The following is a 23,603-nucleotide window of genomic DNA, read 5'->3' on the forward strand; positions in this document are numbered from 1 at the left end:
GAGGGAGAGCGGCAGATGCCAGGCGATGAAAAGCAGGGGTGCCAAACGGTTCTTCCCCTGGTTTGGGGGACCAATGCTTATCTAGAGCGAAGCCAAGGAGCTCTGGGGATCTGCAGCCTTGCTCCATGGCTCGGCCAGGCACCATCCAGCTGCCCCTGTAGGGTCTGAGATCGGCCCTGCTTTTCCAGGGCTGCCTTATCTAGTTTGTCTTCTGCTGCCTGTAGACCTTAAAGACCTGTGAATTCTGCTGCTGTGTCCTACCCGAGGCCGATTTTTCTCTTGTAGCTGAACTAAGTCCAGGTGTTTGTCGTCTTTTGCATTTCCTGGGGAAGTTGTGAGCTTTTTCTGATGTGTCTTGAGAGGCAAGGGGTGAAACGCAGGGTTATCTGGGGGCTGGTGCTGAGCATCCACTGGGAGGAAAGCAAAATCGAGCTGGAGCAGGGATTTCAGGAGCTGTGTTCCATCCCAGGTTTGTGCTGGGCGGGTCGGGGCAGCGGGGGGAGCTGGCAGCGTTTTGAGCCCTGCCTTGAAGCAGGGAGGGAAGAAACATCCCAAATCTGAATGCAAACACTCGATCCTTGCTGAAGACCCCTTCTGCTGCTCTGGTAGCCCAAATGTGTTTTCAGGGAAGTGAGAATCAAGGCTGGCGTGTGTGTCTGTGTGTGTGCGTGTGTGTTGCTTGGTAGGGGAGGAGTGGGAAGTGCCTGGAGGACCTGAGCTGGGTTGTTAATGAGGAAGATGTTGGATGAGTAGATGTTGGAAAATTACAAGCAGCGCTTTCGGAGAAGAAGCCGCAATAAGCCGAGCCTCTTCCTCCGGAGCACCCGTGCCCCAGGGGCTGGCAGGGAAGGTGCTCGCAGCCTGTCCCCCCGGGAGAAGGGGCACAACGGGTGCTGTGGGGACCTCCAGCTCCTACCCCCATCCTTAGGTCGTGGGAATGGGCCTGTCGGCATCTCCAGCTGCTTTTGCAAGGCTAAGGGAGAGGCTCCGGGAGATGGGGGTGTGCGCTGCTGGAGCAGCGGGGAGTATTGATCTCAGCGACGCTGGAAGGTGCTTTTTGCAATGGCCCCCTTGAAATTAACTGCTCATAAGGCAGGACAGAAAGTCGAAGAAAACAGGATTTGATGACTCGCAGGGTCAGGGCTTTACAAAGTGTTCTCGGAGCTTAATTGCTCCGGTGTCAAGTTCTGGACTCCTAATACTGGCCCTGGCGAGGCACTTAATTTTAAGCACGTGCTTGTATCCCGTGCTGGCAGCCCTGTCCCTGCTAAGCAGTAGCCGCGGCCAGTGTTTCGTTCGGGTGATGAGCCGCTTGCCGGGTGCTAGGACGGCATGGCCGGGCTGTGTCGGGGCCGGCACCGCGGCGGGACGAGGCTCAGCTCCGCTGCCGCCGCTCTCCTCTGATTGCCTGGCACACACTTAATTATAGCTGCTATTTTCCTGCTCTTTCCACAGTCACCGAGGTGTACTCAGGCTGCAAAAAGGGACGTTCAAATGGAAAGACGATGTCCAGACAAAGGCATTTCTAATTATTTCCTGGCAGATAAAAGGCGTCTTTCTTTCTTGCATCTGTTCACATGAAAACCCATGCGATGCCCAGGCTCCGGGCATCACCTTCCCTCGCCAGTTGGCAAACACAGTCCTGACGTTGTGCGGGGGAGCCAGGAATTGCTTGTGGAAATAGCCAGAAGTGACCGGTTGTGTGCGGTCCTGATGGAGCTGCGTGGCGTGGCCTTGGGATTTAACATCTCTGCGCTGGTGGGGAGGAAACCTCAGCCTTTAACGTAGCATCAGATGTTCCCATTACTCGAGAACAAGCGTTTCTGTAAGCTTAGGGCTACTGGGTTGTTGTTTTTCTGGCCAGGCTTTGATGTTTGTGTTGGGACAGGGTTGCGTACGGGATGGTGTGGGCTTCGGAAAGGCTGGATGTTTGCTACAGATCTCACGGGGAGAAGATGATGTCCCTGATGGTGGGTACTCGACTGCTTCAAACCCTTGCAAAGACAGAGGTGATGAGGACTGACCCAAGAGGTTACACAAATGCTGGACACACCACTGTGTGGCTGAGCTTTATTGGATTCTCCAGTCCATAGTTTGATCAGGACATGTTTCCAGCAGACATATCTTAGGGGATGGGGTAGGCAGAGGTTCAAGACATTAGTGGGTACAAGTTGGCTTTGCTCTAGTGGTGTCCATGGCTAAAACTGTCCCTTCATTTTGAGCTGCTGGAGCAGTTGGGACAGCAAGGAACAGCTCGTCTGTCCAAGGGTCTGTCCAGGCGCTGCGAGCGCATGGGTGCTCAGCTTCTGCTGCTCCTTGGAGGACCCCAAGTATTTATTTCCCTTTCCTGGGAAGTTTCTTCAATTTATTTGCTGAATTTCTGACTAGAAAGAGCTGTTTGCTCTGGCACCCTCCTCTGCTTCCCCAGGGTCTGACTCTGCCCAGCTGGCAGGCAGTTCTCGCTGGAGGATGGTGGATCCCATCACCTCCCCTGCTCCTCCTCCCCTCCAAGAGTTGCAGCTGTGTAGCTCCGCAATTAAAAGCCAGGTACTTTGAAATGAGACTGCAAAAGCTGCTCCCTTTAATGACAGCATCTTCCTGGTGCCTCCAAAGAGGCTGCTCAGAGCATCGCTGGCAGCAGCCACATGAGGAGCAGGTTTGAGCCGCCTTGCCATGGTGAGGAGCATTGGGGAGTGACTTCTTCCACCTTTGAGGACTTCATTTTGTAAAAGGAGTAGGTGCATAAATGAGCAGGAATTACCGAGCTGTTAAATTGCACTCCTTCATGAAATATGTTTATTTTGTAGCCAAATGACGACTCGCTCGCTGGCTTCTTTGCTGTTGCAGAAACCTCGGCTTTTTCACGTAAAGGTTCTTGTAACTTTATTAATCGCTGGGTAATTTATATAGGGTTGATCTCCCTGTGGGAGCCCAGAGCCCTTCCGGGCTGGTGGGGATGGAGGTTTCAGCATACCTGGAGATGGTCCAACCAGGAGCCCCTGGATCAAACCCAGCCTTCAGGAATGTTGACTCCCCATTTCTGGAGGATTTCAATCCCCTTATAAGATGCAAAGCATCCAGCAGTCTTCACTACTCATGGCTTATCTTTGCAGCCCAGAAAAAATGCCTTCCTGGGGAAGGATCTACTGGATCCTTCCTGTCTGGATCTACTGGAGCTGCTGCTGCTCAGCTGAACAGTGAAAACTTGGTGTTAGCTGTCTTCTGGGAACGTGATGCAAAGGTTTCCGGCAAGCACTGCATCCTGCCATGATGGGAACACAGTTTTTTGTTGAAACCTGAAAATAAATAAATTGATCACTGAACCTCCTCAGCCCCAGCCAGGTAGGGCTGTGTCCCATGGGATTGATGATGGGCCATAGAAACATCCCAGATGCGCTTTGCAAAAGTAAAACCACCACAGGTGGCTTAAACAGCATATTGTAATTGCTTGGAAAACCTCGCTTTAGAGGTCATCGTGTCCCTTTGAGCAGGAGAAAAGGCTCGGAGCAGAGGCCAGTCAGTAGGGGGTTCATCTCACGGGCTCTGATTTGCACTTTAAATTGCTCATGATGGGCTTGTCACAGACCCCCGGGATGCGCTTGGGCTTGGCTCTGGCACCTTTCATTCCCTGGATAATGTCCCTGTGCTTGCTGGGCTCTTGTCGACGGGGAGAAAGCAAGGGAGCAGAGAGGACAGAAGCCTTCCTCCATTTCCCCTGCTGCAGTCCGCCTTGCTGATGGCAGCAGATGCAGGCAGAGAAGATGCAATTAAATATAATACAGGATATTGGCCCAGCCGGCCAGCAGATGCCCATGAGATCCATTTAGTGCTGGACTTTTCAGCCCCATGAGTGATAACGTGGAAGGAAACGTGGGGTTAATTTGAAAATAGGTCAATGGGATGTAAAGATAACCCCGCAGTCATCTGATTTCAGAGAGCCTGCACCGCGCTTGGGAAGGGAATGCATCCCCTGGTTGATTAAAGTACCTATAAGGGGAAAATAGGAGGACAAGAAGCTGCTGTAGATTTATTCTGGAGTTGGCACAGCTGGTGGAGGCAGCTGGCGGAGGGGTGAGCTCGGCGCTTGCATCCGCTTGGATTGAAGCTGCTTCGGCTGCTCCCTCCCAAAGAGGGGCCAGGGCTGAGCCGAGGCACTAATCCTGGATGTGGGGATGGGACAAGCCATCGGGTCAACTGCCAGGGCTCCAGAGGCATGAGCCGGTGGCCCTCCTTGGCTGCTCTGGGAGGGGAGGTTTCTCCAGGAGCTGGGATCGAGTGGTTTTCAAAAACAAATCTCTTGGCTGCGCTGGCTGAGAAGGTGGCATTTGCGCTCATCAATTTTATTTGCGTAATTTCAAGCGCCATTAATAGTACATGGCACGAGGAAAAATCAGGGAAATTTCACTCCAACCATGAGTGAAATTGGGTTTAGTAGAAAATTAGTTGACTTAACTGGCAAATGATGAAAGCTTGAATAAAGAATGTTTAAATAAGAAGGAATGAAAAAAAAATCCCTTCCCTCCCCCCCCACCTCAGAGGTGCAGCCTGGATTTGCATGATTGGAATATTAAAACCAGTGGTTATAAAGTGTTTAGGAAGGATAAGGGAGATAAATGAGAGAGATGTTCTGTTTCAAAGACACTGGTCCTGCTTTTAGATCTATTCCTGCCTCGCAGCCTTGGTGCTGGGAGTATAAAGGGATGTGGCATGTTGCGAACACCCAGAGAGGGGACACGTGGCAGATTGCGGTGACGAGGGGGAGCCAGGGGAGCCAGACCTGCTCTACCTAAGCGGTGGAAAGTATTTTTGGAGGCTTCAGTGCGAGATACACTAATTGCTGTCTCCAACAGCCCCGTGTCAAGCTTGGTTAAGGCTTTTTAAAATTACAGATGAATTTGTAACGCAGCGGCTCCTGTGGTGTGTACGAGCTAGAGTAGGGCATGCTGCAAGAGAAGTGTTATGGTTTGGGGATTTTTAGTTAAATATGAGATTTATGGATCAGCTGAGTTGCTCTCGTGCCGCACCGGGTTGGTGTAAATCAGCATTGCCGTTTGGCTGATGACTGAGGAAAAAGCAGCCTGTATGTGAGCAAACGTGATATTTAGCGTTGCATCTCTATAAAATCCTGGAGGTTTTTACTGGGTTAAAAATTCCCCTTCTGCTTCAGCCTCCCCGGGAGGGATGGGCCTCCTTGTTGCCCTATTTATCATACTGAGGTGGCTGTTGGAGGTGAGAGCTTTTCTATTCCTGCCATCTTCCCAATCAGCCATGTCATGTAAAATTGTGCAGAAAAGTGATAAAACTGCCGCCTGTTTCCCCCGCGGCTGACCCGGCCGGGCTGCCCTGAGCTGACGCTTATATTCCTTGTGACAAGAGCAACGAAGCAGCTGCAAATACAGCTCTTTGCCTTAAATTGAAAATCTGTGGTTTTCCTGGCTTTGGAGAACGATGTGGTTCCGCGTTTACTCACTCTCTGGAGTCACGGTCATGGTCAGGAGTTTGGGGTGACCCTTCACTGCTCTGAGGTCACGGTGGGGCTGGAAGAAGGACCTTGGTGCTCAACACTCAAGGTCTTGCAAGTTATATCAGAAGAAGAGGGGGATATGGCCAGGAGGAGACCTTTATCGTACCTATATTGACCAATCAGTTTCACTGGGTACATACGACCTTTCTGATGTTGTTGGTGAAGACTAGTGAGAGATTGGAGAGCAAATGCTTGTGATAACTGTATAACTTGGCTGTTCCCTGGGTGGGAGAGCCATTGATTTCCTCCCCAACCAGCCATGGGATGGATAGATGAAATGCTGTGCATAGTCGTAGGTCTGGGCAAGGGATGGGGACTTTATGGGAGTGCTCCTCAGAGGATGGACCCTTGAGCTGCAGGTCCATTTGAGCGTCACCTGAGCGACAGTGAAAATCCAGGGCTGGAAAGAGGATTCTCAGGTTCAGAAGGGGAAATGATGAGAGATGAGGAGAACCAGTAAGAGATGTCACAGAGTAAAGGCTTCAAAGCCTGGGAATTTAAACCTGGCTGGACTTTTATTCCTGAGAAAAAGGAAAATACTTATAGGGATAGTTGGGATAAATTCCCATCTCCAGATAGGTGCTAAGAGTAAGTGAAGAGCCCAGAAGAAAACAAAGACAGACATCTTGCCAGGCAGGAACTAAGGGTGAGATTTCACACTGTCTTGAGCTCAGACTTGCAAAATGAAACATAAATTCCTCAGCCCTGTTAGAAGGATTGAGAACAAAACAGGGCGTCTGCGTGGTGGGAGTCGGGCAGAGCCTGGGTGGACCAAATCAGCTCAATGCTTTGGTTTTCCATGTTGGTCTTTGTGTGTGAGTGGAGTTATGGGGGTGAGGAATTACTGTCTTTAGGAGGAAAAAAAAAATATAAGAACACTGATACTGAGAGGTGGATCGTTTGTATTTCTGAACAAACTGGCAGTCAGAAATCACAAGTACATGTTACAAGGATTTTGAGAAACCTGCTGAAGCTGGAAGGTGTCACAGGTTTTTTTCTGAGAAGGAGGAAGCGTGGTCCAGACAAGCAGATGGGCTGTCAGGCTGACATCAGTGGTACATTTAGTGGAACAGCTTTGGAGAAAGGGATTCATCGGTTCACAGAGGTAATTGAAAATGGAAGGAGACATGCTGCAGGTTTACCAGCCTTGTATCATGCCAGATTAATCACATATCACCTTGGCAGCAAGGTAACTGATGATCTTGATAAAGAGATTGCAGTCCATCTAGTTTGTCTGGATTTTCGTAATGCATTTTATCTGCTGGAGGAGGGAAGAGGGGCCGTTGTAAGGAACTGACTGAAAACTCACCGAGCGAGACCCAGGGTCTGACTGCCCTGGTGTTATTGAACTATTTAATAAATGGGACAAAAAGTCTGAATTATTAATGAGATGTGCACAACATCCAAGGACAGGCAGTGGCACCAGCGTTGAGGAGAACCTGAGGGTGCTCCGGGGTGTGGTGGGTAGCTGTAGGGACTGGATTAAGAGAAACGGTGCATGGTGTTTGCACTGGGAGGGAAATGGGACTGGGAACAGGGATATTTCAGCTAAACTGGGAGCCTTGCAGGCAGGGTGGAAGGGAAAGATGTGGCTTTACAAGTCTGTCACTGATGTGACTGCAGTGAAAGCAAACGAAATCTGGTGTCTCCGACAAGAGAGATCCAGGGGAGTGGGTGTGTTGCATGAGATACTGGTGAGCCCTGGCTGGGAATGCTGTGCAAAAGCCTCATCATCCTGGTGCAAGGAGCAGGAACTCAGTGGGAGCGGGTGCAAAGATGGGGAGGGACCAGGACTCCCCAGAACCTCAGGTTTTTGGCCCAAGAAATACAAGCTGGGGAGAGGAGAACGATCTTCCCCTCCCTCCATCAGCTGGGGAGCTGGTTGATGGCCCCTGTTAAACACTGGGTAGGGAAATGAGTGTCTGTGGTGCCGGGGGGCTGATTGGTCCCTCCTGCTTCTCCCCAGTCACTTAGGGGTGCCGCCAGGACGGGGAAACTGCCCCTTGACCAGCCCTTTGCCTTTCGACTTGATTTACACCGACTACCACGGTCTCCAACAGATGAAGCAGCACATGGGGCTCTCCTTTAAGAAATACAGGTAAGCAAAGCCACTCCCTGCTCTTACTCTCCATTTCATTAATTAGCAAGCAAAGACTAATGCTAATGACCTCAAAGGATAGCCCTCAGCTCCAAGGAGTCAGACCCTTTGATTGGACCTTTGATTTTTGCCTGGCTCTGCCATGCTGCGTCCCCCGCTGCTATGACATAAGGTGGTCTGCTCGCTCCGGAGCCTTCCGTGTTTAAGATAAACCCTCATTAGAGGAGACTGAATTAGTTAAAAAAGCCCTGTATGTGCTGGCGGGGTGTGTATGTGCTTCCAGCTACTGTGCCTGTAGTGGGGGGTGGCCACACCACAGAGGGAAGCGTCAGCCTTTTCTGTTTGCAGGAAGCAGAGCCCCCTGTCCCTGGCTCCTTCAGCATCAAGACAAATGTCATCGTCTCCTGGTACATCACCAGCCAGGAAAATATGCAATTTAATTTAGTGCTGATAGTCCTGCTATTTATTATGTTTTCTCCCATCTCTTCCACTATCCTACACAATTTTATTAGAGAGAAAAATGACGAGCAGTGTTATTGCTTTTATTATAAATGCATTTGCTCTCACATTCAGCTTGTTTTGCTCTTCCCTTGCTTGATGCTCCCTTTCTCTCCTCGGTCGTGTCCTGGTAATGCCTGCCTCAGCATTCCCGGGATATTGGGAAAAGCATTAACAAGTCTTCAGGAGATAGATCATTCTCACAACTCTCAAAGAGATGAAAGCCCTGCAAAGGGAAGTTGCTCATTACAGGAGGGAGCGGTGGGTTGGGAAGAGCTGCTTGGGATGTTCCTGCAGCGTCTGCTCGGGGAGCAGCCGAGGGGTGAGCTGCCTGGGGACCACAGATGTTCCTGGCAGTGGGACATTCTCAAACCGTGTCCTGTCTCCTCTCCCAGGTGCCGCGTCCGGGTCATCGATACCTTTGGGACGGAGCCGGCGTACAACCACGAGGAGTATGCCACACTGCGTGGCTACCGCACCAACTGGGGCTACTGGAACTTGCAGCCCACCCAGTTTATGACCATGTTCCGTAAGTGGGGGATGGGGGCAAGGTGGGGCGGTTTTGGGGGCTCACAGGCATTGCAGAAGTGGCTCTTGCCTCCTTTCGGAGGTGATGCATGGGCAGTGCCATCCTCCCCGGCTCCGCTCCTTCTTCCCCTGCCTCCTCACTGCCTGAAAGCAGCCCCTGAACCTGCTTGGCCACCCCTTGGGCTGTAGAAATGCTCCAGGGAGAGAGACCTGGCTCCTTGCTCTGTGATGGGTCACTGGCTCCAGCACAGCCAGAGCCGAACTGCTTCCATCTCCCAGGAGGGGAAATGTGGGGTGGTTTTGGTTGCCAAGCCTGGTTTTATTTCAGCTGGGGTTCAGGTGAGAGGCAGCTTAATGATTCGGATTTGCCTGTGGCACGGAAAGGAGATACGCTTGTCTGAAAGGAGCCCGGTGACTCACTGGGTGCTGGGTAACTCAAACGTTGTTTTTTCCTGGCTGGATAGAGCCCACTTGGCAGCCTTAAAAATGCCTTACCTTTTAAAGAGCTGCTCGAGTGGGTTGCAAAGCCTGTGTTTTAGGAGCTGCTTGGTTGGGGATTCATGCCATTTCCCCCCCCAAACTTCAGCAAGGCTCTGGAGCCGGGCTCGTCTCAGCCCCCGTGCTGCAATGGGCCCCCCAAAAACATCTGCCCAGCCACATGTCTTTTCCCCTTTGGTGTCCACAGCTCACACTCCCGACAACTCCTTCATGGGCTTCGTCTCGGAGGAGCTCAACAAGACGGAGAAGCAATTCATCAAGTCCAACAAAGTGAGCAGCATGGCGGTGGTGTACGGGAAGGAGGCCAGCATCTGGAAGGTGGGTGTCCTCGGGGAGCACCCCGGTGGGCAGGGGCACTCGTAGGCAGAGCTGGGGGATAGCAGCAGCCTCTGGCTCTTACCCTGAGCTTTTGAGGCACAGATCTTGGTGTCTTTGTAGAGAAGACTCCTTGTCCCCTTCATAGAGGGGAAGCTGAGGCTGCTGCAGTGATGTGACATGTCTGGCGCCTCCAAGCAAACAGGGCAGAGGCTGGTGAGACCCTGTCCCCTGCTCTTTGCTCTGGGGGATGCTTCCTCCCAACAGGCTACTTAGACTGAGGATTTCCTATCAATGAGTTTATGTATTAGTGGCAATGATTGCCCTTAATTGTGCCATTAACCATTGCCATTAACCTGTGGCAATGATTGCCACAGGTGGTTTCCTGTGTTGTGCCGGGGATGGTTGGTCTCTGCTTTCAGGTACCCTGAGAAAGGGGGTTGTGCTGCCCTCCTGCCTGCACCTGTAATGCCTGGGGGAGAGGAGTGGGCAGCGGTGGGGGGTGGCTCGCTCAGTCCTTGGTGGTGGCCGGTGCTGGTCCTTGTTGGGTCCCCACACCCAGCCACGTTTGGTGCATCCCAGCTGAGGCCACCTCTAGGCCAGCAGATGTGGGGTAAAACCCTTCACGCTCTTCCCTCAGCCCCAAAACGCTCTGCCAGTGAGCTAAAAGACCGGCAATACCCCCAGCCCCACTGAAACAAGCCCCTTCCATCTGCTATAGCAGCAAGGGAATGTGTGTACTCTCTCCTCTCTTGTCAAGAGCTACCCAGCTGCTCTTCCTTCCAGGGCTTAAAAAAATAGAGCTAATTCTCACTGTCTCTTGATTTATTTCTATTTTTTTTCCCTTTCTGCACCTCCTGGGGCTGTTCCAGTTGCAGGTACGGTACCACACCAGCTGCTGCTGGACTTTACCTCTGTGCATCTTCCCATGAGAGACAGGGTTTTGCTGGAGTTGACTTTGTCTTGTTGTGGGCTTGGTTCTCCCAAACTGCTGGGATCGATGTGGGTTCATGCAGCTGGGGGCTGTATCCTGTCCCCATCCCCACCTTTCCTCATTTAGAGAGGCTTTAAGGCAACATACAGAGTTTTCTCTAATTATAGAGTCATAGAACGGTTTAGGTTGGAAGAGACCTTAAAGATCATCTACTTCCAACCTCAGTTTCCCATTTATACCTCCTTAAACCCTCGTGGTCTCTGCTTTTTCGGGGCCTGTTGCCACCCTGGAACAAGCTGAAAATGCAGCATCCAAAGGATAGTCCCTTTGTGGTTTTTCCAAGCAAAAAAATTCTGCAGTAGAGAAATTGTTGAAACGGAGGCTGCTTCGGAGAGCAAAAGGAGGAAAAGTCTCCAAAAGAAGAAAATGGATGACCCCCTTGATTTTCCAGGTAGTGAAACAGGATTAAACCTTAGTGAGAAAATCCCGGGGACTCGTTAGTTGGAATAAGAGGCCATTAGCAAGCTCTGATCTTTGAAAACATCCCTCTGAATCCCCTTGAGTAGTCCAGGACATGTGTCCAAGGAATGTGTGGGTTGGGCGAAAGCATCATGGGTGCTCCAGGACAGTGGTTTGGGAGTTAAATCTCCCCCTATAACTATGTAGGGGGGTCAGCCTGATCTTCTGGTGGGGTTCATGCCTCTGCCTTCCTCCCCAGGGTAAGGAAAAGTTCCTGGCCATCCTCAACAAGTACATGGAGATTCACGGCACGGTTTATTACGAGACGCAGCGGCCACCTGAGGTCCCGGCGTTTGTGAAGAACCACGGGCTGCTGCCACAGCACGAATTCCAGCAGCTGCTGAGGAAAGCGAAGGTGGGCGAGAGCCAGCCGGGGTGTCCGCGGGACCCCTGCTAACCAGCCAGCATCGAGGAGTCGGTTGCCTTGAGAAATAAAACCTAATTAAAGGAGGAGGCGGGGGTAGAGGCCGTTATCTGCACTCCTCCCAGGCTTGCAGGCGCTATCAGCAGGGCTAATTAGCCAGGAGCCGAGCAGAGCACATCATTTCAAATCAAGATGTGGCTGATGAGTTTCTCCTTGCAGACTGTCCGCAGACAGAGCACAAAGTTTCCTGATTAATTCATTTATTGCTAAGTGGGGTGGTTTTTTTTTTTAATCCCTATGGCTGTGATAAAAATAGACGGGATTCTCGGTGTGAGTGTGTGGGCGCATCCCGGTCGCCTTCAGCCGGGATCTGGGGGAAATGCTGTTGGTTCTCCAGCCCAAATGGCTTTGGCAAACCAGTATTTTTCCATACGGAGCTACCATGATGGTTGTAACCACCGTGGTGAGACTTGGGGCTCCTGAGCACCTCGTTGCTTTGCATGAGTGGGCTGTGAGCCACAGAGAGGGGGGTAGTTTTTAGCACCTTTATCTATGGGGTGTCGAACCACATGGAGCTTCCGTAGAGGCTTGGTGTGCAGGACCAGAGCAGCAGAGAGGGATGCTGGTGGGTTATTTGGGAGAATTTCCCATGGGGTTGGCTGTGTTCGCTCACCAGCACATGGGTTTCTCCTCTGCAGCTCTTCATTGGCTTTGGGTTCCCTTACGAGGGTCCTGCCCCGCTGGAGGCCATCGCCAACGGCTGCGTTTTCCTGCAGGCGCGTTTCAACCCCCCGCACAGCTCCCTCAATCACGAGTTCTTCCGCGGGAAGCCCACGTCGAGAGAGGTGAGTCTGGCAGGAGGCGAGTGGGTGGGCAGGATGGAGCCACCTTTACACCGGGCTTTGGGCCAGCCTGGGGAATAGCAGTTGCTAAACTGAGATGTTTTTTGGGTGGGTGAGATTTTCTCCAAGTGCAGAAGTGCAGATACCTGCAGATGGGTTCCCCTCTCCCATCCTCACATCGTCTCCATCCAGACCGTTTAGATGCAAGGGGCCCTGCCATGGGTCTGGTGGTGCAGGAGGCTTCTGCAGACAACAAACCCCAGCTCCGTCCCCATCAGCCCAGGTCCACGCACAGCCCATACCCTGGTCCCAAACTGGGGTGATGCTCCTCTGTTCATCCTTTTGTACACCCAGAAGGACGCCAGGACCTCCGTGGTGTTGCAGGGGTACGAAATCCCTCCCAGGCTTGCCCGCCACTGGGGATTCAATCTAAGTGAAGCAGGAACTCTTTAAAAGTTAAAGGGTTGAGAAAATTGCCTCTTTTATTATTAATAAAGTGGATAATGCAGTGCAACGCTCACTCTCGCTGAACAGGGCTTTGCTGGGGGGCTATGCCGGCTCAGCCCTGCCACAGCCCGGCTCAGCAGCCCCCATCGTGGGTTTGGGGGGTAGGGCTGTCCTGCACCCCCGTGTCTGTCCCCTGCACCCCTCTAATTAGCTGTGGGTGTTAGCAGCCATCATGGGTGGGTGCTGTGGTTGTGCTTCAGCCGGGAGCTGGGAGGGCAGGCGGGGGCAAGGGCTGTGAAATGCCCCAGGGTGTTTATACGCTGGAGGGGGAAGGAGGCGATCAATCTGTTGGCAAAGAATGGGAAAAGACAGTGAGCTGGAGAATAAAACAGAGAGCACACACGGCTCTCCTCCTCCAGTTGGCAGGCTTTCAGACCCCCCTGCAACGCTCTGCAATGCCCCCGAAACACCTCCTCTGCTCAGCATCCTCTCCCGTCCCTTTTCCAGGTCCCTAGATCTGTGCTCTGGCTGCCTTGCAGCAGCTCAGGGGCTGAAACAAAAGCAGTGTATCCCCAAAAATTGCCTGGTGAGAGGCAGGTGGCCGCGGGGTACCAGTGTGTGGAGCTGCCTGTGGCACTGAGCCGGTGCAGCTTCCTTCCGGCACCGCTTTCTTCTGCTGCCAGACTTCCCCGGCTTTCTGTGGTGGTGGATTTTCTCTCTGCCTTGTTTCTGGAGCTGACAAACCTGAGAATCATGGTGTATTCCCAGAGCTTTGCTGTTTCGGTCTATTTTTGCCATTCCAGACCCACAAATGGCTCGGGTCAAGGTTAGATTGTACCTGGATTACGGAGATGGGGACATTGAGGGCTGTGGAGGTGATTTCAGTGTTGATGGGAATGGGGCATCCCAACCCAGCGAGAACTTTAGAGCATCAGCCTGATGTCGGGGGGCAGCTGGGTTCAGAGGAAACCTTTTTTTTTTTTTCCAGCACATCTCTCTGTGCAATGATTTAAAACCCAACGTGTCTGTGCCTGAGCCTGTTGCTCCTCTCGGCTGTCACGGCTGCGGGTGGTAGACAGCAGCCGTTCTGGCAGGGACTGCAAAAACCAGCTCACGCTGCTGTGTTTTAGGTGTCCTCCCAACACCCATATGCCGAAGACTTCATCGGGAAGCCGCATGTGTGGACTGTCGACTACAATAACTCCGAGGAGTTTGAAGCTGCTATCAAAACCATCATGAGGACCCAGGTATGGCTCGGAGGAGGTATCTCCCCATGGCTGCGTTTGCTGGGACAGATATCAGCAGAGGTTGCTGGTGCCTGGCTCTCCTTTTCCAGCGTTAATTGCTTTTCCTTCCCTGTTTCACCCTGGAAATTATTTGCACTTGCAGAGCAGAAACCCTCTTCTCCTGCAGCTTCAGGGGGACTCGTGCTCTCGCCTTGCTTTGGTACCGAGCATCGTAGGTGTTTGCCCAGAGCAGTGCCGTGCCCTTGATGAACCCCCTGGGAATCCCAAAGCAAGGGGAAGCTGAGATAAGGGAGATGAGGTTTGGGAGCAGGAGGTTGAGGTTGGAGGAGATGTGCCACAGTGCTGGGACCTGGTGTGAAGCAAAGATAAACCCAGAGAGCATCTCCCTGCGAAGTACCCTGAGAGCTACCGACCTCTCCGCCTGCCATTACCCCATTTCGCTGTTTATCGTTATCATTTGAATTGAGCAAATTGATAGAATTAGCCCCAGGAGTTGCCTCTGTGAAGGCTGAAGGGATGTAAGGAACAGGGGGGGATGCGTGGGTCTCTTGGGAAAGGCAGCGCTCCTGCTGCGCCCACCCTGGAAATGCTCCCTCATGAATATTTACCTCCTGCCCTGTGGCAGGAGCCTTTCAAGTTGTCCAGATTATTAAAGTCAATTTTCCTGGAGGGGAGAAAAGTGCTGATCTCCGTTTTGCATGCGATTTGCTTCGCTTGGGATGAGCCGTCCCCCCGTGAGGACGACGATGGGCTGTGAAACAGGGGCTCTGCGTCAGGCTGCGGGGTCCATGGTGCTGGGTGGGATTTTGGGGGGACAGGAGTGATGCTGGCCGGAGAGGTGTCATCTTTGCTTTTCCCTGCGTAGGAGCTGTCTGTGACAGTCTGGGGACTCTATTCAGCTGATGTGGCCACCCCGTCTGCCCGAGTCTTGCACCTTGTCGTGGGTGATGGCCACAGCTCCTCACCTCGTGCTGATTTTCTCTGCGAGTTTGCAAAGACCGAACAAACCCGACTTCGGAAAACAGTTGTTGTTTTGCACATTCATTCCAGTATCTCGATTAAAATTAAATTAAAAATAATTACATCCCTGCTGCTGTGCTGCCGGGCCAGCTGTCAGTGCTTGACCCTCCACCATCTGGGCTGGAGAGATGGCCCCAAAGTGAAGGCAATGCCGAGGGCGGGTGGACAGGAGCTGCTGGTGTTTCAGGAGAGGGAAGGAAATTTTCCAGAAAGAAGAAAGAAAATAGTGAAGCCTGGTGCTATTAAAATAATTTAAAAATGGTTGGAGAATTAAGGGGGGAGGAAAGGGCTCTGCTGGCTCCTGAGCAGCTGTGTTGTGCTGCAATCTCAACTGGATGTGCACCAGGGCATTTAGATGCTTAATGATAATTCTGGTTGAAAAAAAGAAGAGAGAAAGGATTTTGGGAAAGGACTCGGTGGCGTGATGGGCACCAGGCAGGAAGAGCCGGTGTGGGGACCTGCTGTTGTCTCCACTCTTCTCCCCATTCCCACTCTTCACGTAAATGCAGCTGTGGTGCAGTCACAACACCTCTTGCCTCCCTGCCTTAATTAACATTTCTTCAGTTGCTAAACAGCTGACGGAGGGCAGAGGAAGCAAAGCTGGACCAGGGGTGTCGGTAACACCGGCACAGCATCCCGGGATGGCTGCTCTCTGTTTGCCATCCCAGCGAGACATCACCTACAGTTGGATAAACTCCGTCTCCCTTGGGACCACGGGGCAGCTAAAGCTGCCACCCATCTCCGCGGCACCAGGGACCCTCCACCCTGAGATCCCTCCCCCGCAAAGCACCCCAGCCTCATCTGCTGGGAGGTTGAAGTCCTAAATTTGCCTCAAATTAATAAAATTAGGCGCTGATGTCCCTCCAGCTTGCATTGAAAACGGGCAGTCACTCTGGAGAGAAGTTACTCCTTCCTACCAAGAAGTGCTGGGTTAATCCCACAACTCTCCTCTCTGAGGTTTTTTTTTAAAGATATTATATAAATCCTCCCAAAGCAGAGCAGGGAGTGAGTGTGAATAACTTACAACAATTTCTTCCCCCCTGCCCCCCCCCTTTTTTTCCCCTTTTTTTATCTTTTGTATAGAAAGGTCTGCTTTATTAGAGATGCTGTCAAGGCAATTAAGCCTATAACCTGACCTACCTTACGGGTTTAAAAGCCTTATTATGGGCTTTGGCTTCAGGAATCCCTTGGTATCTTGTCTTTAAAATATTGTTTGTTACAGCAGGAATTGAAAACAAGGGCATTAGCAGGAGGAGCAGCAGAAAGCTGGGGGCCGGGCAGTTCAGTGTTGCCATTCTCAGCCAGGTTCTAGAGCTTCAAGGAACTATTTTTTTTCTCTGAAGGCAAAATGGGGTGTTTTGTTAGCAGAATATCAAACAAATTTGTCTGTGTTCCAGAATAACCGCCATCAATTTATTTTTTCAGTCAAAACATTTCATTTCAACATTACTGGAATGAAATAATACGGTTTTGTTTCCCATCTGCCTGCCTTTGTTTCAAGATACCCTGCCAGTTTATTGAAAGGAAGGTTTGTATCCGAAATGATGCATTTCCCTTTGCTTCACCAACCCAAACAGATTGCTGGACCCAAAGCACGGCATTTCTCCCCTCCTTGATGGGTGGAAACACTGGAAATTGAAAACTGACCTGAAATTGATGTTATTTTTCTCTTTTTTGGTGTTGTATGGCTGTAACATCACTTATCCCACAGCATTAGTTTTGCATCTTCCAAGCAAAACTCAGTAAAATGTTTCTGGGGGATATGGGATGTTGTGGGAAGCTGTGAGATATCTCCTTTGCTCTGCCGTCAGCTTTTCCCAGTAGAAACCGTGCTGTGCTGGGCGCTGGGAACCAGGGAACTGGGAACTGGGGTACCGGGAACCCCTCAAGGGCTTTGGGAGCTGTTTTCATGAACTTGGTAGTAATTCTGATGTGGCCAAGCTGACAAACAAGCTCGCCCTGGTTTAGAGCATCGTGGCTCTAGGGGATTTGCTGATGCTTTGGCAATATTTTAGTGTTACTTTGGGGCTGCCCCATCCTGCCCACGTCTCTCCAGCCGGGTCGCTCTGGCGTGGCTGTGCTGCTGTCCTGATTTATATCGTGGGCTCCCAGGGCTGCAGCTTGGGGTAGGATGTGCCATCCCCATAGCCACAGCCCTGCCCTGGCTCCTTCGGTGCGTTTGGAGCCGGCCGGGGCTGCTGGCAGGGACTGGCTGCCGTATTTGTGCAAATAAAGCAGTTGAGATGCAGCCGGCGTCCCACACCAGGCTAAATTTGCTTGAAAGAAACTTCTTCTGGAGAGAGATCTGAATCATGGCTTGGGTTTGCAATACGTTTTTTTTTTCCCAAGAAAAGTCCTTGTGCTCCCCTCCCTCCTCCTTTCAGAGGTGGCACCGACTCCAGGTCACCCTACAACTGCTGGGGAAGGCTTTTGACAAGCTGTGTCGCTGCCGTTCATCCCCGTTTGAAGCAGTTTTGGGTTTCCCTGATGGCTCACATCCCTGACCTATTTGTAAGGAAAATTGAAATCATGGAAGCACCAAACCCCTCTACCCCAGGGATCAGCACAGTCGCACGGGGCCAAGAGACAGATTGTGTCCCCCGGGGAGAGGTGATGCCGGGAGGATTGTCCCGGTGATGGATTACGGCCATTAGCCAGAGGTTAGAGGCTGGAGAAGGAGAGAGGTTTTTCAGGCACCACCATTTTCTTGGCCTTCAGCTTTTTCCATTGTCAAAAATAGTCCTCGCACAAGCAATTTAATAGACCCAATATTCTGGTGTAGTGAAGGGAGAAGGCTTCATTATATTAAAGTCAAACATACAGGAATATAATGGAAAATTATACATTTCAGACTGTGCTTGAAAGAGTGGCATATTAAACATCACAGCGAAAATAGCTGGTTAAAATGTTCCCAGCCTGCTGTTACGTGCTGGCAGAGAATTGCATTATTTTTCTACTTATTTGTCTGATGATGTTTGGATATTTTTTTCTCTTTCTTTTCCTTTTGAGCGAGGGAGACTTATTGCTCTCTTCAGCTCTGGGTCTCCTGCTGGGAACTATAAAACCAGGGCTCTCGTGGCCATATCCCCATGGGGCACCAGTAACTCCCCATCTGGCTGATGGAGAGCACTGGGGCTGGTTGAGCACATACTGGTTTGTCACGCTGTGCTGTGCCTTTGCTCTGGCCCCGTGTTCCCCACCGACACATGGGGTAAAGGATGGCAAAATCCATCTTCACGGCTTCCCCTCCGCTCCCTCCCATGGCATCCCGTGCATCACTCCACCGGGCAGTGGGATGCTGTGGTCCCCACATCAGAGCTCCCCCCCTCCTCCCTCCCAGGGCTCCGGGGAGATCCTGAGCTCCCGGTGCAGGGAGCAGCATTAACAATGTGACTGTCAAGAGGAGGCTAAGCCTGTCAGATTTTAATTAAACAATTATCTTCCTGAAACTGGTATTTTCTATCAGTCCTGGGTGCACAAGCTGAATCCTAACGAGAGCTGGAGAGGGGAGCAGGAGAGAGGGAGAGTCTTTGGGGGAATCCCTGGGGGAGAGAGGGGGCAGATGGGGGTGTCAGGGCTGGATGAGTGGGGGCTGCAGCCTCCTGATGCCCCTGGATCCAGACTGGGAGCCTGCGGGCAGGGTGGATTGCCCCCAGAGCATCACCTCTGGGTACACGTTGCAGGGAGGCTCTCTGCCTCCATCCTTCTGTGGGTGGGCTACATCCCACCAGGTACCACACAGTGTTTTGGGGGGAAAGAGGCTGTTTTACAGAATTACATCTGCACTATGCCTGGCGTAATGGGGTCCTGAGAAGAGCCCCTGAGTGTTGCGGCCATCAAGGCAGTGGTAAGATGAGACTGAGCATTGGTGATGCTGAGCGAGGGGAGATTTGTCTCCCCTGAACAGGTTCTAGGCAGCCCCCGTCCTGGCACAAGCTTTGTGTGACCAAGACAGGCAGTTTTGCTTTGTGGAGGACCCTGCCCTGCTTAACCGAGCGCCCATCAGCAATTCAGAGGCAGAATCAGTGCCTGTCATTGTGTTGGCCCTGATTAGCGTGCACATCTGTAATTAGACGGAACAGCTGTGATTTCCAGCCCTGCTGAGATCTCAGGTGGGATATTTATGGCAGGGAGATGCTTAGAGGGATCTTCTCAGCAGACTGAGCCTTTGAGCTTGGGTTTGACAGCTACTTCAAAAGGAGATAGCTATTTCGGAGGTGCAGAGCTCAGAAAATAGAAGAATCAGTTTTCCAGGTGAATTATCTTTGGGGTGTTTTTGCTTATAATCCTTCTTTTTCATGAAGCTCTGCAGAGATGCACAGCAGGGAAGGGGGGCGGGGGGTCCCAGTACCAGCCCCTTCCGTGTGCCGATGTCCTGTGGCTCATGTAACGTGTCTGGAAAAATAAGGGAGTGCGAAAAAATCTGTCTTCCCAGGGCAGAAAGTTCCTTAAAAAATAATTTGTCCCAGAGGGAAGGGTTGCATTAGTGAGGCAGCCCTTGTGGTAATGCTCTTCTCATGGGGAAAAGCACCGCTGACCCCAGGGCAATGGCCACGCACTGGCCCCACTGGAGGGCAGCAAGCCCGGCTGCCTGCTCCTGCCTGCTCCTGCCTGTGAGCCCTGGAACCCGTGCTGCCGCTGGGCCAGGGACACGCTCGTTTGGGGGATGCTGCTGAGCCGCTGCGAGGGGGTGACTCTGAAATAAGTTTTTCCAGTCCTGGTTTTCTGCCCTGCTTGCTTTGGTGGACAGACACGAGCCATGGGCTTCAGTGGGTGGGGAGGCCCCTTGCCCAGGCCACTGCTGTCCCGTGCCACTGGGCCCAGGAGAAAGGCAAGGCTGTCCCCGCTTGCTGCCTGTGCTCTGCTCTTCCCCCTTCACAGGTGGACCCTTACCTGCCTTACGAGTACACCTGCGAGGGGATGCTGGAGCGGATTCATGCCTACATACAGCACCAGGTTGGGGAGCATCCCTGTCCTCCCTGGGGGACCATCCCTGTTCTCCTGGGCAACCATCTCTGTTCTCCTTGCGGGACCATCCCTGTTCTCCCATGGCTCCATCCCTGTTGCCCTGGGCAAACAACCGCTGACCCAGTGCAACTCCCCAGCAAGAGACCCTGAGTCCCAGCCCTGTGGGGGTCTAATCGCAGAGAACACCAGGACATGGGGGCTGGGGGAGATTTGTCATGAATCAAAGGTGGTGGGGGGGTTGGCAGAGGGTGGCTGGGGGTGGTGGGGCTGGGTGGCGGCCTTTCTGCTGCAGAGAATAAGGCAGCACTGGGAGAAGAAGATGGGTCTAGTGCCTTCATCTCCCACAGCTGGAGATGCCATCTGTGCATGCAGGTGACCTCAAGCTGAGGAGCAAACTCAGCAGCCCAAGTGTCCTCTGGTCCCACCAGCAGCCTCCTTTCCCCATCTCCACCCTCTTACCTTGTCCCACTGGGCACTGACCTGTTGTCTTCTCTCCCACTAGGATTTCTGCACCACGTTGTCTTCTCCTCTGCCTCCCAAGGCCAAGAGTCCTGCTATGCAAAGCCCTCCGAGCCCGCTGGCCCTATCCCCCAACGCCACTCACCTGGTGTGGTCCCCCAGTGCCAGCCGGGACCCCCATGCCTGGCCACCGGTGGACTCACTGCAGGTGTGGGTGTCAGAGACCCGGCACTCCTGCACCGAGACGTGCCGGCGGCATGGGCTGGTCTGTGAGCCCACCTTCTTCAGGTTCCTCAACAAGAAGGAGGTGTTTCTCCAGTGAGTTGTGAGCTTCTCGGCGAGGTGGTGGTGGTGGCCATCAGCCAGATGATGCTCCCCCTGCTCTCCCCATCCCCAGCACCCATTTTCCTTGTGTTGTCCCTTCTGAAATCCCATCGAGGTGCCTTCATGCCCAAGGCGATGTAGGTAGAGGCACTGCCTGCAAAGCAGCCCGTCGCTTGCACGTGTTGGCCTTGACCAGCTTCGTGCTTCAGAAGGCACCTATAGCCTTTCCAGGCACGTTTCCACCTCTCTCCCACCCCGTTTCTCTCCACCTCCTCCATGCTCTCTCCCTTTCTCTCTTTTTTAATGTCTTTCTCTATAAAACTGCATTTTGAGCACACAGCGGTGAAGTTTTAATAGAGTATAAATCTGCCACCGAGCTCCGTGCTGCTCTGTGGGCAATTAAAATGCGAGCATTACCATTGCTGTCACGCTGGTCAGGCAGGCGATGGGAGTCCCACTGACATTTTTATATGATAAATTAGAGCTGGGGCTTGGATTTCACTCTCTCCTCTCCATGTCCCCCTCCAGACCTTAAAAGCAGCTGGCTCAGGGACTCACTGGTTGAGAAGGGTTGGTGGGAGGGCGATGCTGCTCCATCTGCAGGCGGGGGTGCAGGTGGGAGGAGGGGGATGCTGAGATCCACACTGGCCATTTCTGCTGCTCCTCGTGGCGTTTGCTGATGCCCACCCTGGTTTTGCTGGCTATTTCTGGATAGCAGGGGACACATGGGCATCCGTTGAACTCATGTGCCCTTCCAGGGGACATTAGCTGCTGCAGGAGGTGTCCATGGAGAGCGGGCAGACCTATTGGTCAGTGGGGGGATATAAAAGATATGGGTGGATTTTTGTGTGTGATTTCCTGAGCCATCCATGGCCCGTGCAAGGGTTGGGGTGGCTTCTGGGCTGTAGAGTTGGATTGCAAGGGTCACCCCTTCCTGCATGGTGTCTTGGGGTGGTGACAAGCATTCATGTGTAGCCAAGGGGTGCCAAACATAGTGCTTATGGTTCTTGGTGCAATCAGCAGAGACCTGCCCAACGCTTAGCAAAGGAACCTCCCCAGGAAGGACAGAACAGCACTAAAAACCCTTCAGTGAAACCCCAGGCAGCTTCCTCACCTGAACTGACCCACATCTGTCTTTGTTCCCAGGCTCAGCATCACCTGCGACAGCACCGAGTATGAGATGAACCATCTCTACCCGGCGGTGGCCGAGAACGTCCACGAGTGCTACCTCCAGAAGGAGCCGCTGCTCTTCAGCTGCGCAGGCTACAACACCAAGTACCGGCGCCTCTGCCCTTGCCGTGACTACCGCAAAGGACAAGTGGCTCTGTGCAGGGACTGCTTGTGACTTGGTGTCCCCACCTCCGTGTTTGCGACACGCAACGTGCAACGAGTGGCTTTTTCTCGAAGCTTCTGCAATAGCTGAGGGAGGTGGGACAGGTCCCCCCCAGCGGGTGAGCCGGGGGTGTCAGACTCTGGGGGTTGTTTCGTCCACCAGTCAACTGTGAATGACCATGTCCTGACCTTTGGTTTCATTTTCTTCTCGAGGAGCATCGTCCAACCGCATCCGAACCCACCTGGACCTGGTGGTGCTGGGACGGGGTGGTGGGGAGAGAGGGGCTGGGGACACTCTTCCTCTCCTCTGGCAACGGGACAAGCCACCAGCAGACTGCAGTTTCAGGGGTTTCATCCTCTTCAAGCATCTTATGTTGTTTTATTTATTGATTTATTTTTTTTTAACCCTTCCCCCTAACAAGTGGTAAATTAAAGGGGAAGCAACACCCAGTCCTTCTGTGGGAGTTATTGGGCAGAGCTGTGTTGGGGGGCTAGGGAGGGGGCTGCCCACCTTGGCTGTGGAGCTGGGGGAGGACAAAGCCCAAAGACAAAGCTGGGTTGGATGGACACAACGGGTACCCCCAGGAAGAACTGGCGATGACTCGACGCCCCCCCCAGGAAACAAGAGGTGGGGTGGGGCTGGGGAGGGCTCTGGGGAAGGATGCTGGTCCCCGGGATGGTGCTGCTGGCAGGGTGGAGTTGGCTGAAGCGATTCCCCCCCCAGCCCCAGGCTGCCATCCGCCCCACTGGGCTGTGCATGGAGCTGTATGTCCCTCTGGGGACCGAGGCATCAGAGCCGGCAGCAGGGGCACAGGGGCTGCTCGGGGTTTGGATGAGGGGACAGGAAGGATGAGGTGCTGCAGCAGCCGAAAGGAATCACTGGTGGGCACAGACCGAGGCCAAAAGCAGCATCGTGTCTGCGCGCCCCGGATGCTGCAGCCATGGGAAGGGGCGAGCTCCAAGCAACCATCTTCTATGCGTGGTCTTTGCTTCCTTAACTTTTTTTCGTGCCGTTCAATCTCACTTTAGGAGAGTTTTCACTGCTGCCAGTATTTCCCCTTCTGGCCTGTCCCCGTGCTGGCTGGGGTGACCTGGTTTGTTTTCGTAGCGTTGCTCACCAGAGCAAGGCTGAAAGTGTGTTGCTGTGAGGTTGGTGCTCAGCCCTCCTGTTGCTTGGAAACGTTCTGTAGTGAGACTCCCGCATCCCGTAAAACACGTGGCTGGAAAGTTACGGGCTGGAGACTCCCTCCCAACCCTTCCCTGCATGGAAGAGCTCCCAGCCTGGCCGGCGAGGGGGGCTGGAGAGGTGGCAGCCTGTCCTGGTGGTGTCACTGCAAGGTCCCAGGCTCTGGCAAGCTTGTCCTCCCTGGCTCAAGGTGACTGATGGAGAGCAGTGGCATGGCAGGATGAGTGTGTGAGGTTTCCCCTGTGACCCAGCCGCTCGCTGGAGCTGTGCCACGTGGCCCTGGCACATCTAGCCTGTCCTCCCCACAGCTCGGTGGCTTGCAGCTGAGTTTGGGGAGAAAATCCCATTCCTTCAGCTAGGCAACAGCATCAGGCAGACCGCAGCTCTCCCCCCAGCTCCCCTCACTCTCTCCCTGCTGTGACCCCGGGAAGGGGGACACCACATGGTGCTCCTGTCCTCTGGGTATCCCTTCAAATGAGCCCACAAGCCCACGAACCCAT

At 52.9% G+C, this 23,603-nt stretch overlaps 1 protein-coding gene across 2 annotated transcripts in view; it reads left to right on the forward strand.

Moving 5' to 3' along the window:
* The window catches only part of MGAT5B (alpha-1,6-mannosylglycoprotein 6-beta-N-acetylglucosaminyltransferase B), a 66,318-nt gene extending 44,388 nt beyond the window's left edge, over positions 1–21,930 (forward strand). The window contains exons 9-17 of one of the 2 annotated variants that reach the window (XM_074160107.1): positions 7,491–7,622; positions 8,516–8,649; positions 9,334–9,470; positions 11,114–11,269; positions 11,977–12,123; positions 13,698–13,814; positions 19,716–19,790; positions 20,305–20,579; positions 21,732–21,930. In XM_074160107.1, the coding sequence (XP_074016208.1) occupies positions 7,491–7,622; positions 8,516–8,649; positions 9,334–9,470; positions 11,114–11,269; positions 11,977–12,123; positions 13,698–13,814; positions 19,716–19,790; positions 20,305–20,579; positions 21,732–21,930 (1,372 nt within the window). The remainder of the gene's footprint in view (positions 1–7,490; positions 7,623–8,515; positions 8,650–9,333; positions 9,471–11,113; positions 11,270–11,976; positions 12,124–13,697; positions 13,815–19,715; positions 19,791–20,304; positions 20,580–21,731) is intronic. The other variant, XM_074160109.1, reaches the window with a different exon arrangement.
* Positions 21,931–23,603: the final 1,673 nt, after the last annotated feature.

Source organism: Numenius arquata, chromosome 17 (genome assembly GCF_964106895.1).
Source record: "Numenius arquata chromosome 17, bNumArq3.hap1.1, whole genome shotgun sequence".
In the NCBI taxonomy this organism is placed as follows: Eukaryota; Metazoa; Chordata; class Aves; order Charadriiformes; family Scolopacidae; genus Numenius; species Numenius arquata.